The sequence below is a fragment of the Ruditapes philippinarum genome, unplaced genomic scaffold, assembly GCF_026571515.1.
Source record: "Ruditapes philippinarum isolate M1 unplaced genomic scaffold, ASM2657151v2 ctg12725_1_1_1_1, whole genome shotgun sequence".
Taxonomy (NCBI): domain Eukaryota; kingdom Metazoa; phylum Mollusca; class Bivalvia; order Venerida; family Veneridae; genus Ruditapes; species Ruditapes philippinarum.
This window is the reverse complement of record NW_026853449.1, coordinates 9,262-26,967: the sequence shown is the minus strand read 5'-3', so window position 1 is coordinate 26,967 and position 17,706 is coordinate 9,262. Positions and strand designations below refer to the sequence as shown.

Sequence of the window (17,706 nt, the reverse complement as noted above, 5' to 3'; positions counted from 1 at the left end):
AGTTTCAAAAAGTTCTTTATTGGCGATATACCTGAGACATGTTTAGCTTGTTAATGAAATGTGTTTTGGCAATTAGTGCAGTTACAGTGACTGTGTATAGAAATCAAAATACGACTATATTTACATTATGCTACCTTTATGACAAATTATTTTACACTCAGTGCTTTTCCAAAATGTGAAAAGTATCTGAAATGTTCTAAATACATTATTACATAATAAAATTATGAAACATATATAAATTTCTCTTCCCTTTCTACAGGAAGAGAAAAATATTTACTTCTGAGGCTTATTGCTCCTTTAAAAAAAAGACCTCAAAACATGTACCTATTCCAAGGCTAGGAAAATCATTTTGTCTCCATTGATGGTTGTACGTTGGATCATTCCTCTCATTTATTTGGTTATCATCATAAATTGTCTCAGTTACTTCCCTTTTTATAGGTTTTTCCTTTTCTTTCTGTTTTGAAAAAATAAAATACATCATTATTACAAGAGGGCCATGATGGCCCTGAGTCGCTCACCAGAAACAACTGCTTTTAAGTGTTGGAAATTATCCATTGCCAATATTTTCTAATGTTAAATTTGAGCATAGATTATCTTTAAACAATAATTTGAAGAAATGCCATGACCTGGGGCATTTAAGCTTTAGCTTAAACAGGGCCAATCAAATTAATATGAGCAAACTTGATAAAAGACTACCTAAGAATGCTAAAAAGAAAATTTGGTGATCATCAATCCATTAGCTCTGTAGAAGGAGACGTTTAAAGGTATTTCTATCTTTAGCTTTAGCTGCCCCTTAATATTATATAATAATAATTATATTATATCAATTATATATTAATATGAGCACACTTGATAAAAGACTACATAAGAAGGCTACAGACAAAGTTTGGTGATCATCCATCAATTATTTCAGTAGGAAATGATGTTCAAAGGTTTTTCTATTTTTAGCTTTAGTGGCCCCTAAAAGGGGCCAATCAAATTAATATGAGCAAACTTGATAAAGACTACAAAAGAATGCTACAGACAAAGTTTGGTGATCATCCATTCACTAGTTCTGTAGTAGAAGATGTTTAATGGTTATCTATTTTTAGCTCTGTTGACCCCTTAAAGGGGCCCATTGAAATGACATGAGCAAATTTTAGTGTGACTGTCACAAGGATGCTACAGACCAAATTTGAAGTAAATCTGCCCAGCAGTTTCAGAGAAGAAGACGATTGTTGATGCATGATAACAGACGATGGACACTGGAGCATCCCCCTTTAATCCTAATAGCTCACCCTGAACCTTCCGTTCTGGTGAGCTAATAACGAAATGCAATGGAAAAATTCAACATATTTTGAATACATAATGAAAGCAAACAAAACCATCGCTTATAATCATTTTGAAATTTTAACCGGCCACATACTAACTTATCATTTTGAAAATAGACTTGGCATGGATTTTAATGTAAAATGTAAAATAAAGTGTTTTAAGGGATTTAAAAATAAAAAATACTAAAACAGAGTAGCCTGAAGTATATAAATTGGCTAAGTTTCACAAATAAGCAGGCTTGATATTACATTCATTCACAGAATTACTAAAACACAGCAGCTTTACAGTTTCAAGATATGAGTCCAAGCAGAAATTGTCCACAATAAAAAATACCTACACGAGGTCCAGAATGTGATAATGGACAGGCACATATTGATGGTATTTCAAAGGTCTTATCTCCTTACTCATATACACCTTAATGCAAAGTGTCATTACAATCTAATTATAAAATATGGATCTGGCTTGAATGAGGGACAATGCCATTTCAAGAATCCCCTTCAGTGTTATAGATTAATGGTCTGTAAAATGGAATTATTATCATTATATTTTCAAAAAAAGACTGCATGAGATTGTTTATTATTATAATGATACCTGTTTTAATCCATGAGGTCTGCTAGATTTTGCTCTATCTTGAAGGATCCGGGCCCGTCCTCTACTACCACGCTGTTTTCCTGAACTAACAGAGTCCTTTAATGCATACAAAATATCATAATAATTAAATATTAAAACTGACAGCCAGTCTGACTATCCTTAGTGCTTGATAATAAAACAAGTGCCTGGATAATGTAGAATTTTCTAAGTTAAAAATGGTCCATAATTCTGTCACAATCCATCTTAAAGTTATGTGCCTTGGATCATGTGGATAGTGACCTTCTATCATGGTCTCAAATAGTGTTTTAATTTTCAACATATTCCTTTGGACATACCATTGTAAATGCAAAAACTTTACCAAAATCTGCTCTCACGCTTGGGTTAGTACAATAAAAGCTCTCCCTATTCTTCAAATAGTCCAGCTAATAAATAACATTACTCTATGGACAAATATTGTAAATGATCCTTAAAATTAATTTATTTTATATGAATTATCATAGCTGAGATTTAGATTTAACTAGAAAGTATTGCTTACAAATTTTAAAAACATTTTACCTGGGAACAATAATGAATAAGTGTAAAAAGAAAATATATATGTATATAATTATTATATACATATATATTTTCTTTCAAACAATATTAAATATTGTTTGTTTTAACATAATAAACATAACTGTTTTGTTCTGTATATCTGTGGCTACAGGTGCAAATAATTGTTTTAAAAATTATAAGCTAGCCTTACAATACTAGTGATGTAGTTTTCTTCAAAGTGTTACAGGGAAAGAAGTAAAGCTAATTTTCAGGTAAATACTTACATCTAGAAGTTTCATTCTTTGAATCATTGCCGTCAGAGGTAGACGGGGTACAATACGATGGTCCATACTGCCTCTACCCCTTTTCCTAAAGCATAACAACTCTTCCTGCTCAACAAGGTCTGGACCTTCACCTTGTATAGGTAGGTAATCCAACCAATCTTCTGTCTCCATTCTTTAATTATCAAAAAAAACACCATTATTGTGCAATATCATACATGTGTCATATAGAAATTTTTTAAGTTTTCAGTACAGCTCCACAACAGATGTTTTAAACAAACTCCTAATCTACATTGAACTTCTCCGATAAATACCTGTAACCACTACAATAGAGTTTTGGGGAGTATCTAGGTGTTAATTGTTATATTCTCAGTGATTTTCCTGTTTATATAACAGACTCCGAAAAAGGGCCTCTTCCCAATTGAAATTTTCTTTAAAATCATGCAGTTTTCCCAAAAACCAGAACTTAAACATGCTTTTTTCTTCCCAAATTGGCAATTTTAGCGATAATTTTTCCCAAAATCAAGAAACCTAAGGCCTCTTCCCAATTAAGTGAGAAAAATCACTGATTCTAAGAGACAATTACTATTTATAAGTTGATATTATTTTGTCATTATGATAACCTTTGCTTATTTATTCATTCAATATCAGAAAAAAATAGTATTTCTTTCATGACCCGAGTCAAACAATCATTTTTTACAGAGCATGGTTCTGCTGACCCAATATATGTATTTTAATGTTTATACTGTATTTTGCATTTTTTCTCAGGACAAGAATTCTGTATTTCAATTAAGGTGTATGTTTTAAACCACATTCAAGATATCAGAAAAATAGGTTCATTCCCATAAGCAAATTTTTTTTTCATTTTCTTTTTTTTAATTTCAATCATCTGTAAATGTGTCAATAACAAAAACTATAACACTTTAAAGAAATACAGGACATTCAGTAAAGTTTTGAAAATTGTATGTTTACAATTCTGAATATCTTTATCTCCATGCTTAATAAATGACTTCACAGATAAATGGGTCAACAACAAAAATTACAACCCCCACTACTTTTAAATATTTTTCAAAAATAAGACATTGGTTAACTATATATTAACCATTTCTTAATTCAGTCCTATTTCCAACCTAAATTAATATATAATTATTGTTCCCTAATTATATATAAATTTATCACACACCCGTGCCGATTTTGCGACTCCGTAAATATGGTATTGCACGGCCGTGCATATATTTTGACGTGACGTTAGAATATCAAATTTGTGTAAGTTCATTACTGAATTTATTGCACTCGTTGAATAAAATAATATTATGCTAGCCAGAGGCTCGCATAATATAATTTTATTCAACTCGTGCAATAAACTCAGTATTGAACTTACACTCATTTAATATCCTCTATATATTGATGATATATAAAAAACAATAATATAAATTAAACAGTATGTATGTAGTATAATTTATACTGAATAAAACCATTTTTGACATGGTCTTTTTAAAACAAAGTGATGTAAGAACAGACATAATAAGTGGCATACATAAAATTATGAAAAACAAGAGCCCGGTTTGAGCCGGGTGATGCTCCCCGAATAGGTTTTGGACACAGGAAAGTACACCTCTTGTAGTTTCAGAGTTATGTCCGTGGAAAAAGTTCAAAGTGCAATAATTCCAAAATTAGGCAAGGCTGTTACAGTTTTTTGCACTGCACTTATAATCAATGTGATCTATCAACTTACAAAGTTTCTTGATGATATCTCTTATGATTTCCGAGTTATGTCCTGGACAATTCAACAAGAGCTGTCCGTAAGACAGCGCGCTCGACTTTTTTATTGCTTGCCAATAAAAAAAGTTTTTGCAGTAAAAGGCAATACAAGAATCTCTGTATTTTTAAAGTGAACTAGTTGTTTGATACCCTTGAATATTACAGCAATGTTTATATGACATAATTTATGGTAAAGTGAACAAGTGGATAGGAATGAATTTTTTTAGATTTTTAAGTTTTTTAGTGCTTGCCTATAATACAAAACATTGACAGTTAAGGGCCATAATTCAAATAAAATCTTTGACAGAATTACCTTCTCCTGGACATGTTTGGGAATCATGATTGTAAACAAGTATTCCAACTTTCAAATTAATATCTCAAACAGTTCAGTCAAAAAGTGGACTGGTACTAAAAACTTAACCAAGATTCTAAGTCGATAAAAGGCCTTAATTTTTAAAACAAATCCTTGACAGAGTTACCTTCTCTTGCGTACAGATGGGGGTAATGATGTGAAATAGCATTAAAAGTTTCAAAAGCAATATCTCAAAGGGTTAAGGCAATAAGTGGATTTTACCCATATTCAATGTATTTTCTAAGTCAAAAAGGGGCATAATTCTGTCAAAAAACCTTGACAGAGTTATGTCCTCTTGTCTGTTGATGAAGGTCGTGATGGTAAACAAGTATGGTCAGTTTCAAAAGCAATACTCCAATGGTTTTGAAATAAAGTGAGGTGGTACAAAAAACTTAACCAAGCTCAATACACTTTCTAAGTAAAAAAAGGGCCATAATTCTGTCAAAAACCTTGACAGAGTTATGTACTCTTGTCTGTAGATGGAGGTTATGATGGTGAACAAGTATGGTAAGTTTCAAAGCCATACTTGTAATACTTCTGAAATAAAGTGGGGTGGTACGAAAAACTTAACCAAGGTGTGACGCCGACGCCGACGCCGGGGCGAGTAGGATAGCTCCCCTTTTCATAGAAAAGTCGAGCTAAAAAGTAAAAATTAACAAAGGGCAATAACTCCAGAATTAGGCAAGGTAGAGTTATGATTCTTGTGCACTGCACATCTACCCATTGAGATTTATCTACCTACAAAGTTTCATGTTGATATCTCTTATAGTTTTACAGCTATGTCCTGGACAAGATTTTTCTAAAAGGGGAGATTATTCAAAAATAAGGCTTAACAGAGTTATGGTTCTTTTGCACTGCACATCTATCCATTGAGATCTATTCACCTACAAAGTTTCATGTTGATATCTCTTATAGTTTTAGAGTTATGCCCCGGACAAGATTTTTGTACAAGGGGAGATAATTCAAATATCGGGCAAAATAGAGTTATGGTTCTTTGACACTGCACTCCCCCTCGATGCCCTCTACCACTGTATGAAGTTTCAACAAATTATCTCCAAGGGTTTTCAAGTTATGTTCAGGACAAAGTTCAAAGTATCAAAATAAACAAAGGGCAATTACTCCAAAATTAGGATAAAAAGAGTTATTGTTCTTATGCACTGCACATCTACGCATTGAGATCTATTCACCTACAAAAATTCATGTTGATATCTCTTATAGTTTTAGAGTTATGCCTCAGACAAGATTTTTCTATAAGGGGAGATAATTCAAAAACTGGGCAAAGTAGAGTTATGGTTCTTTGACACTGCACTCCCCCTCGATGCCCTCTACCACTGTATGAAGTTTCAACAAATTATCTCCAAGGGTTTTCAAGTTATGTTCCGGACAAAGTTCAAAGTATTAAAATTAACAAAGGGCAATAACTCCAAAATTAGGACAAAAAGAGTTATTGTTCTTATGCACTGCACATCTACCCATTGAGATCTATTCACCTACAAAGTTTCATGTTGATATCTCTTATAGTTTTAGAGTTATGGCATGCCCCGGACAAGATTTTTCTATAAGGGGAGATAATTCAAAAACCGGGCAAAATAGAGTTATGGTTCTTTGACACTGCACTCCCCCTTGATGCCCTCTACCACTGTATGAAGTTTCAACAAATTATCTCCAAGGGTTTTCAAGTTATGCTCCGGACAAGACAACGGACGGACAGACGGACAGACGGACGGACGGACAAGGCGCCGACTATATGCTCCCCCGAAATTTTTCGGGGAGCATAAAAAGACTGCTTTTATCAAATTTAAACTTATATATACATTTTACATATATGCATTTGATACTACAAATGCTGCTTATCTTTATTATTCAAAGTACCAATGTCACAGCTTTATGTGTAAACATGATCAATTTCACACCTACAATGTCCGGAATATCTGCAAGGTAACAGATTATGATTCATATCTTGAACTATTTACACATTTAAGATATAGTTTGTACTAAATCATTGATTTTTTTGCTGTTTATAAAACTGTTTTTGTTAATCATTGCAATGTCCTTGCGATAGTTGTGACTTTCCTCTTATCACCCAATCGGGTGAAATTTGCGCTGGCAAATATTGTCACCGTGGATCACTGTGAAATAGCGTAGCGACATTTTGCTTACTCGAGTGACCATTTATCAATTTATTACACGAATTAACTTGCGTCTGTAAAAAATAACACATGCAGGATTTGTCTCCTATAATTTCTGAATGGCCGATATTTGCCCTTATGTTTTTAAAATGTTGAAATATTTGTTAGTTACCAAAAATTCATCGCCGCTTGTCGAAATTCCATAGCGCTAAAAGACACAAAAACACTCACGCAAAAAGTAGCATCCATAAATAAAAGAATTTTTCAATTGTTAAATAATATACACAAAATTAACACACGAGATGACCTCTGACAAATGACTAGTCGGCTCTTCAAAAGAATATGTGTAGTTGATGCCGAATCATCAAAGAAGTGCTGACGCTCAATTGACTTCCACCCATTTTTATAATTATATAAGAAAAAAAAAACTGTGTTTTCTTTTTGTCAAGAAACGATTACACATGTTTAATTTTAAAGAATTGTTGGATATTGATCATGTCAATTATTGACATACTATTAATCCTAAGTGCATTTTCATTGTGATGTATTTTATTTACAGTTTTTACGCAAATGGAACTTCAAAACTACCAATTTTTATACATATACATATGATGTTATGGCTGTTTTTAAAGCAATAGAGTGTTACTGATTATTTTCTAAAAAGACTACATTGTACACGAACGTGAACATTTATATATGACATATTTATACCGGCAAAATCTCTGTGAATTTCCACCAGGGACTGCAGGAATTTTTTAACCAGTCTGCAGTGATCTTCCACTGTGACTGACCATAGAATGTCCGCCGCGATTTTCCACACACTGTTAAAAGTGTCCTCAGTGACAAAATATGGAAAGTACCAAAATCGCTTGAGCTGTACTGTATCTATTGGAAAGAAACAAATTAATAAGAATTGATTCATATTTATAAGCAACAATTACTTTTTATTATTTTCATTTTCATTAATTCTTTGGCGCAGTCTGAAAAAAAAATCATGGAGGACTGAAACTGTTTTCCAGTAAAATAATGTCCCTATTGGCAAAGTTTTGTCTCCTGTCTACAGCACTTCCAAGACTTGTAGAGTTTAGGGAAATTCTCAAACAGCACTTTGGGATGGTAAAGAGTCAACTCTGCCATATACCAACTCTGCACGGTCAACTCGGCCCCCTTTTGAAAAAACATATTTAAGGGGAGCGGTGGCCTAGTGGTTAAGATGTCTGTCTCTCAACCCAGAGTTCATGGGTTCGAGCCCTACTCGAGTCATGACCATGTTTCTCCATATGACACCAGTACTGGTTGGTTCCAGGAAGCGGACTCGAAAGTGATTAATATAAGTTGCAAGAACTTGTTTCGCAATCAAGCTTAAATAAATATATTTAAACCAAAAACATATTTAACATATTAACTTTTTTTGATTACTTGCATGTTATAAGCTGCATAGGCAAGCTGTTTTAATTGAAAAATAAGATATATATATCTGGTATATTATTATATGATTAATACATTGCACTTTTGCATAATTTGAGTATATTTGGAAAAAATATTTTACATTTATTCTTGAATTAATATAATACAAATGTGTCCCCTAGGATGCTTTTTGTTTGTAATCTTCAATAAAAGCTGAAATAAAAACATGTTTACTTATTATATAAAAATATGAAATTTTTGTTCTTGATCTTATATATATACATAAAACAACATGTAATGCATTTGTTAACATGCAATGTATTTTGCAATGTCATAAGGATGGATTGTAATGATCTTTTATAACACAAATCATTGAAAACTATTACATTACCAAAAAATGTAATAATTTAAGAAAATATCTTAGTTTCCAAGTTTGTGAATAAGCCCATATTTCAATTATATGGTTCCAACAATAATGAGTGTTTAACCAAGCCAATATATTGAAAAGTGGGCCGAGTTGACCCGTGCTGAGTTGCAATAGGGCCGAGCTGACTCAGTGGCCGAGTACGTTTTAGGGCCGCCGGCCGAGCCGACCCTGATTCATTTGGGATCATGCACCCTAGCACTTTTGAAAAAAGTCAACAGTCAAACTTAACAGTCGTGACTTAAAGTCAATTGATGTCTAAGTCACAAATAGAAGTTTAAAATAAATGGGTGAAAAATTTTAAAACAACTAATCGACATGTTTATCCGAAATTTTTACATATCCGATATAACAACATGTCTAGTACAAAGCAGCACCATACTTCACTTCTAGGCATCGCTTGCGAAACTGTCTAAGATATCTTTTGTAAGATAACATTATGTAACCAAAATTGGTTTACCTACCTTTCACCTGTTTAATTCGAAGAATTTTGAACAGATAATAGATTCTACGGAAAATTTTGGGGTCTCTCTTATGGCGATCAATCCGCTACAGTGATTGTGGGCATCAAACCGCTGGGTACTAGAACACTAAATCTGTGTATTTTCTTCCTCGGTCCGCCTATCATACAGCTTATTACGGTACGTTTAAAAAGTATTGTAGAACTCTATCAAATGGAAAAAATCTTTAAAACATTACATATAAAAGAACAGTGGTGATCGTAGCGAATGGTTTGTCCAGTCAGACTTATGATAATTCGTATATAATTGCTTCTTATAGCCCTATGAAAATAAAACTGGCTAAAAGGGTCTCTTCTTATGGCGATCAATCGCTACACACGTGATTGTGGGCCATCAACCGCTGGGTACTAGAACCACTAAATCTGTGTATTTTCTTCCTCGGTCCGCCTATCATACAGCTTTATTACGGTACGTTTAAAAGTATTGTTAGAACTCTATCAAATGGAAAAAATCTTTAAAACATTACATATAAAGAACAGTGGTGATCGTAGCGAATGGTTGTCCAGTCAGACTTATGATAATTCGTATATAATTGCTTCTATAGCCCTATGAAAATAAACTGGCTAACGTCTCGGACTATATTAATTAATATTATCATATATCAATATATACTTTTATTTTTTATGGCTTCAAAAACGAGCTGTACATTGCCTCTTGACAATAATCACGAATCATATTATGGTTCCATGTAAAAACTGAGATGACTATATATTGTCTCTTGCAGGTAGCCACGTACACACATATGGCCTCATGAAAAATACTTGATGGTTTAAAGGCCGAGTTGTTTATATATCCCCACAGGATTACATATGTTCTCTTGGAAAAATCCCACTATTTACCCGCTAAACAAGAGTATTAACGTCTCCTATGTTAGCCACTTTGACTCCTTGAAAAATTCTAAACGGCATTGATTTGTTTTTTCTTAGCCACGTTTGGCCCCGTGTAAAATTTAAATACTGGCAGTTATAAAACTGTCTATTTTGCTTGTGAACCAACATATGGCCCCCGTGTTTAAAACTGAAACCCGTATAATAGGCTATTATTTCTTTTGCAGGTTGCCACGCATGGCCTCGTGAAAATACTTAACGGTTAACGCTGAATTGTTTATTTTCTCCTGTTACAGGGGGAAAATATGACCACTTTGGAAAATGAAAGATTATTTACCCCCCCCCCCCCCTAGCAAAGAGTATAGCGCTTCTTATGTAGCCTCGTGAAAAAACTTAAAGGTCGGCAGTAATAGACTGTCAATTCGCTATTATGTAGCCACGTATGGCCCCATGAAAAGTTTCTAAACGGCTGCATCAAAGGACCGTGTGACTGTTTCTATACTTAGCCACGTATGGCCCTGTGTAAAAAACTTAAATCTCGGCATTAATAGACTGCCTATTCGCTTGTGGACAGGCAAATATGGCCCTATGTAAAAACTGAGATGACTTTAGATATAGGCTGTATATTGTCTCTTGCAGGAAGCCACGCATGACCACATAAAAACACTTAATTGGTTAAAGGCCGAGCTCGTTTATTTGTCCCGTGCAAGAGTACACACCCCCTTTTGAAAATACCAGAAGATTACCCCCAAAGCCAACGTATTGGGTCTCCTACGTAGCCGCTTTTTGGACCGTGAAAAATTATAAAAAGGTTGCAGCAATGAACTGTGCATTATTTCTTGTACTAAACCACGTATGGCCCCGTGTAAAAAACGTGAATGGCAAGCAGTACTGGTCTGTCTATTCGCCTGTGGACAGCCACGATAGCGCCGTGTAAAATCTGAAATGACTACAGTAATAGGCTGAATATTGTCTCTTGCAGGTATCCACATATGACCTCATGAAAATACAATAATGGTTAAACGCAGAACTTGTTTATTTGTCCCGTGCAGGGGTACATGTGACCCTTTTGGAAAACGACAGATATTTAACCCACTAGCAAAAGTATTGCGTCTCCTATATAGCCACATATGGCCCCATGACAAATTCTAAACGGTCGCAGCAGTGGACTGTGCATTGTTTTCATAATTACTTAAGCCACGATGGCCAGGGTTGTAAGAAACTTTAAATGTCAGCCGTACTGGACTGCCTTTCGCCCGTGGACAGCCACATATTGGCCCCCGCTGGAAAAACTAAAAGGGATTTATAATAGGTTATATTCTCTTGCAGGTAGCCACGTTGGGCCCGTGTAAAAAACCCTAAATTCGGTGTATGGGCTGTCTATTCGCCTGTGGACAGCCCATTGGGGCCCCGTTGTAAAACTGAAACGACTTTAGTAATAGGGTATATTTCTCTTGCAGTACCACGTTGGCCCCCGTGTAAAAACTTAAAATCCGGAAGAATGACTGCCTATTCGGCCCGTGGTCAGCCAACATTATTGGCCCCCGTGCTAAAAACTGGAAACCGGATTTAAATTAATAGACTTATATTAATTTCTCTTGAGGGTAGCCATGATGGCCCCATCTGAAAAAAACTTAAATCTCTGCAGTAATTGCCTGTCTATTCGCCGTGGACAGCCACATATGGCCCCGTGTAAAACTAAAACGACTTTAGGAATAGGCTATATATTTCTCTTGCAGGTAGCCACGTATGGCCCCGTGTAAAAAACCTAAATCTCGGTAGTACTAGACTGTCTATTCGCCTTCGGACAGCCACATATGGCCCCGTGTAAAAAACTGAAACCACTTTAGTAAAAGACTGTATATTTATCTTGCAGGTAGCCACGTATGCCCCGTGTAAAAAACCTAAATCTCGGTAGTACTGGACTGTCTATTCGCCTGTGGACAGCCACATATGGCCCCGTGTAAAAAATTGAAACGACTTTAGTAATAGGCTATACATTTCTCTTGCAGGTAGCCACGTATGGCCCCGTGTAAAAAACTTAAATCTCGGTAGTACTGGACTGTCTTTTCGCCTGTGGACAGCCACATATGGCCCCGTGTAAAAACTAAAACGACTTTAGTAAAAGGCTATATATTTCTCTTGCAGGTAGCCACTTATGGCCCCGTGTGAAAAAACTTAATCTCTGCAGTAATTGCCTTCTCTATTCGCCCGTGGACAGCCACATATGGCCCCGTGTTGAAAAACTAAAACGACTTTAGGAATAGGCTATATATTTCTCTTGCAGGTAGCCATCGTATGGCCCCGTGTAAAAAACCTAAATTTCGGTAGTACTGGACTGTCTATTCGCCTGTGGACAGCCACATATGGCCCGCGTGTAAAAAACTGAAACGACTTTAGTAAAAGGCTATATATTTATCTTTCAGGTAGCCACGTATGGCCCCGTGTAAAAAAACTTTAAATCTCGGAAGTAATAGACTGCCTATTCGCCCTGTTGTCAGCCACATATGGCCCCGTGTTAAAAACTGAAACGACTTTAGTAATAGGCTATATATTTCTCTTGCAGGTAGCCACTGATGGCCCCGTTGTGAAAAACTTAAAATCTCTGCAGTAATTGCGTGTCTATTCGCCCGTTGGACAGCCACATATGGCCCCGTGTAAAAAAACTGAAACGACTCTAGTAATATACTATATATTTCTCTTGCAGGTAGCCACTTATGGCCACGTGTGAAAAACTTAAATCTCTGCAGTAATTGCTTGTCTATTCGCCGTGGACAGCCACATATGGCCCCGTGGTAAAAAACTGAAACGACTTTAGTAAAAGGCTATATATTTTATCTTGCAGGTAGCCACGTATGGCCCCGTGTAAAAAACTTAAATCTCTGCAGTAATTGCTTGTCTATTCGCCGTGGACAGCTACATATGGACCCGTGTAAAAACTGAAACGACTTTAGTAAAAGGCTATATATTTATCTTGCAGGTAGCCATGTATGGCCCCGTGTAAAAACTTAATCTCGGAAGTAATAGACTGCCTATTCGCCCGTGGACAGCCACATATGGCCCCGTGTAAAAACTGAACGACATTAGTAATAGACTATATATTTCTCTTTCAGGTAGCCACTGATGGCCCCGTGTAAAAAAACCTAAATCTCGGTAGTACTGGCTGTCTATTCGCTGTGGACAGCCACATATGGCCCCGTTGTAAAAACTGAAACGACTTTAGTAATAGGATGTATATTTTCTCTTGCAGGTAGCCACGTATGGCCCCGTGCTAAAAAACTTAAATCTCGGAAGAAATAGACTGCCTATTCGCCGTGGTCAGCCACATATGGCCCCGTGTAAAAACTGAAACGAACTTTAATAATAGACTATATATTTCTCTTGCAGGTAGCCACTGATGGCCCCATCTGAAAAACTTAAATCTCGGTGCAGTAATGAATGCCTGTCTATTCGGCCCGTGGGACAGCCACATATGGCCCCGTGTAAAAAACTAAAACGACTTTAGGATAGGCTATATATTTCTCTTGCAGGTTTAGCCACGTATGGCCCCGTGTAAAAAAACCTAAATCTCGGTAGTACTCGACTGTCTATTCGCCTTCGGACAGCCACATTATGGCCCGTGTAAAACTGAAACCACTTTAGTTAAAGACTGTTATATTTATCTTGCAGGTAGCCACGTATGGGCCCCGTGCTAAAAACAACCTAAATCTCGGTAGTACTGGACTGTCTATTCGCCTGTGGACAGCCCACATATGGCCCCGTGTAAAATTGAAAACGACTTTTTTTTAGTAATAGGCTATACATTTCTCTTGCAGGTAGCCACGTATGGCCCCGTGTAAAAAACTTAAATCTCGGTAGTACTGGTACTGTCTTTTCGCCTGTGGACAGCCACATATGCCCCGTGTAAAAACTAAAACGACTTTAGTAAAAGGCTATATATTTCTCTTGCAGGTAGCCACTTATGGCCCGTGTGAAAAACTTAAATCTCTGCAGTAATTGCCTCTCTATTCGCCCGTGGACAGCCACATATGGCCCCGTGTAAAAAAAAAACGACTTTAGGAAATAGGCTATATATTTCTCTTGCAGGTAAGCCACGTATGGCCCCGTGTAAAAAACCTAAATTTCGGTAGTACTGGACTGTCTATTCGCCTGGTGGACAGCCACATATGCCCCGTGTAAAAACTTGAAACGACTTTAGTAAAAGGCTATTATATTTATCTTGCAGGTAGCCACGTATGGGCCCCGTGTAAAAAAACTTAAATCTCGGAAGCTAATTAGACTGCCTATTCGCCGTGGTCAGCCACATATGGCCCCGTGAAAACTGAAACGACTTTAGTAATTAGGCTATATATTTCTCTTGCAGGTAGCCACTGATGGCCCCGTGTGAAAAACTTAAATCTCTGCAGTAATTGCGTGTCTATTCGCCCGTGGACAGCCACATATGGCCCCGTGTAAAAACTGAAACGACTTAGTAATATACTATATATTTCTCTTTGCAGGTAGCCACTTATGGCCACGTGTTGAAAAACTTTAATCTCTGCAGTAATTGCTTGTCTATTCGCCCGTGGACAGCCACATATGGCCCCGTGTAAAAAACTGAAAACGACTTTTAGTAAAAAAGGCTATATATTTATCTTGCAGGTAGCCACGTATGCCCCGTGTAAAAAACTTAAATCTCTGCAGTAATTGCTTGTCCTTTCCCCGTGGACAGCTACATATGGACCCGTGTAAAAACTGAAACGACTTTAGTAAAGGCTATTATTTATCTTGCAGGTAGCCAGTTGTATGGCCCCGTGTTAAAAACTTAAATCTCGGAAGTAATAGACTGCCTATTCGCCCGTGGACAGCCAATATGGCCCCGTGTAAAAACTTGAAAACGACATTAGTAATAGACTATATATTTCTCTTTCAGGTAGCCACTGATGGCCCCGTGTGAAAACTTAATCTCTGCAGTAATTGCCTGTCTATTCGCCGAGGACAGCCACATATGGCCCCGTGTAAAAACTAAAAACGACTTTAGTAATAGGCTATATATTTTATCTTGTAGGTAGCCACTGATGGCCCCGTGTGAAAAACTTAAATCTCTGCAGTAATTGCCTGTCTATTCGCCCCCGTGGACAGCCACATATGGCCCCGTGTAAAAAAACTAAAACGACTTTAGTAATAGGCTTATATATTTCTCTTGCAGGTAGCTTAGTATGGCCCCATGTAAAAAACCTAAATCTTCGGTTTTGTACTGGGACTGTTCTATTCGCCTTTGTGGAACAGCCACATATGGCCCCGTTGTAAAAAACTGAAACGACTTTAGTAAAAAGGCTATATATTTATCTTGCAAGGTAGCCACGTATGGCCCCGTGTTAAAAATCAAATCTCGGAAGTAATAGACTGCCTATTCGCCGTGGTTGCAATATGGCCCCGTGTAAAAACTGAAACGAAACTTTTAATAATAGACTATTATATTCTTTGCAGGTAGCCAACTGATGGCCCCGTCTGAAAAACTTAAATCTCTGCAGTAATTGCCTGTCTATTCGGCCCATGGACAGCCACATATGGCCCGCTGTTTAAAACTAAAAGGACTTTAGGAATAGGCTATATATTTCTCTTGCAGGTTTTAGCCACGTTATGGCCCCGGGTGTAAAAAACCTAAATCTCGGTAGTACTAGGACTGGTCTATTCGGCTTGGGAAGACTTGGCCCCGTGTAAAAAACTGAACGACTTTTAGTTAAAAAACTGTATTTTTTCTTTGCAGGTAGCCACGTATGGGCCCCGTTTGTAAAAACCTAAATCTCGGTAGTATGGCTGTCTATTCGGCCCGTGGACAGCCACATATAGCCCCCACGTGTAAAAATTGAAACGACTTTTAGTAAAGGGCTATATATTTCCCTCTTGCAGGGTAGCCCGTATGGCCCCCCGTGTAAAAACTTGAATTTCGTTAGTACTGGATGTCTATTCGCCCTGTGGACAGCCCTATGGCCCCCCGTGAAAAACTTAAAACGGACTTTAGTTAAAAGGTAATATTTCCTTGCAGGTGCCACTTATGGCCCCGTTTGGTGAAAAACCCTTAAAATCTTGCAGTTAATTGCCTCTCTTATTCGCCCGTGGACAGCCACATATGGCCCCGTGTAAAAACTAAAACGACTTTAGTAAAAGGCTATATATTTCTGTTGCAGGTAGCCACGTATGGCCCCGTGTAAAAAACTCAAATCTCGGAAGTAATAGACTGCCTATTCGCCCGTGGTTAGCCACATATGGCCCCCGTGTAAAAAACTGAAAACGAATTTAGTAATAGGACTATATATTTCTCTTGCAGGTAGCCACGTATGGCCCCGTGTAAAAAAACGCAAACCCTAAATCTCGGTAGTACTGGAACTGGTCTATTTCGCCTGTGGACAGCCACATATGGCCCCGTGTAAAAAACTGAAACGACTTTAGTAAAAGGCTATATATTTTATCTTGCAGGTAGCCACGTATGGCCCCGTGTTAAAAAAACTCAAATCTCGGAAGTAATAGACTGCCTATTCGCCCGTGGTTAGCCACATATGGCCCCGTGTAAAAAACTGAAACGAATTTGGTAATAGGCTATATATTTCTCTTGCAGGTAGCCACGTATGGGGCCCCGTGTAAAAAACCTAAATCTCGGTAGTACTGGACTGTCTATTTCGCCTGTGACAGCCACATATGGCCCGTGTTAAAACTTTAACGACTTTAGTTAATAGGCTGTATATTTATCTTGCAGGTAGCCACGTATTGCCCCGTGTATAAAACTTAAATTCTCGGAAGTAAAAGACTGCCTATTCGCCCTTGGTCAGCCACATATGGCCCCGTGTAAAAAACTGAAACGACTTTAGTAATAGGCTATATATTTTTCTTGCAGGTAGCCACTGATGGCCCCCGTGTGAAAACTTAAATCTCTGCAGTAATTGCCTGTCTATTCGCTTGTAGTCAGCCACATATGGCCCCGTGTAAAAACTAAAACGACTTTAGTAATAGGCTATATATTTCTGTTGCAGGTAGCCACTGATGGGCCTCTGTGTGAAAAAACTTAAATCTCGACAGTAATAGACTGTCTATTCGCCTGTGGACAGCCACATATGGCCCCGTATAAAAACTAAAACGACTTTAGTAATAGGCTGTATATTTATCTTGCAGGTAGCCACGTATGGCCCCGTGTAAAAAAAACTTAAATCTCGGCAAGTAAAAGACTGCCTATTCGCCGTGGACAGCCACATATGGCCCCGTGTAAAAACTGAAAACGACTTTAGTAATTAGACTATATATTTCTCTTTTCAGGTAGCCACTGATGGCCCCGTGTGAAAAAACTTAAATCTCTGCAGTAATTGCTGTGTCTATTCGCCCGAGGACAGCCACATATGGCCCCGTGTAAAAACTAAAACGACTTTAGTAATAGGCTATTATATTTATCTTGTAGTTAGCCACTGATGGCCCGTGTGAAAACTTAAATCTCTGCAGTAATTGCCTGTCTTTTCGCCCGTGGACAGCCACATATGGCCCCGTGTAAAAAACTAAAACGCTTTAGTAATAGGCTATATATTTCTCTTGCAGGTAGCCAC

General features: G+C 37.2%; 1 protein-coding gene across 1 annotated transcript; it reads right to left on the bottom strand.

Moving 5' to 3' along the window:
• Positions 1-324: 324 nt before the first annotated feature.
• Positions 325-9,308, bottom strand: LOC132736892 (uncharacterized; the record flags this gene model as incomplete). Its single annotated transcript, XM_060724107.1, is given in 4 exon segments — positions 325-454; positions 1,903-1,998; positions 2,718-2,889; positions 9,252-9,308. Coding segments are annotated over 3 exon segments (397 nt in total), but the record flags the coding sequence as incomplete, so codon positions are not given.
• Between the last annotated feature and the right edge of the window lie 8,398 nt (positions 9,309-17,706).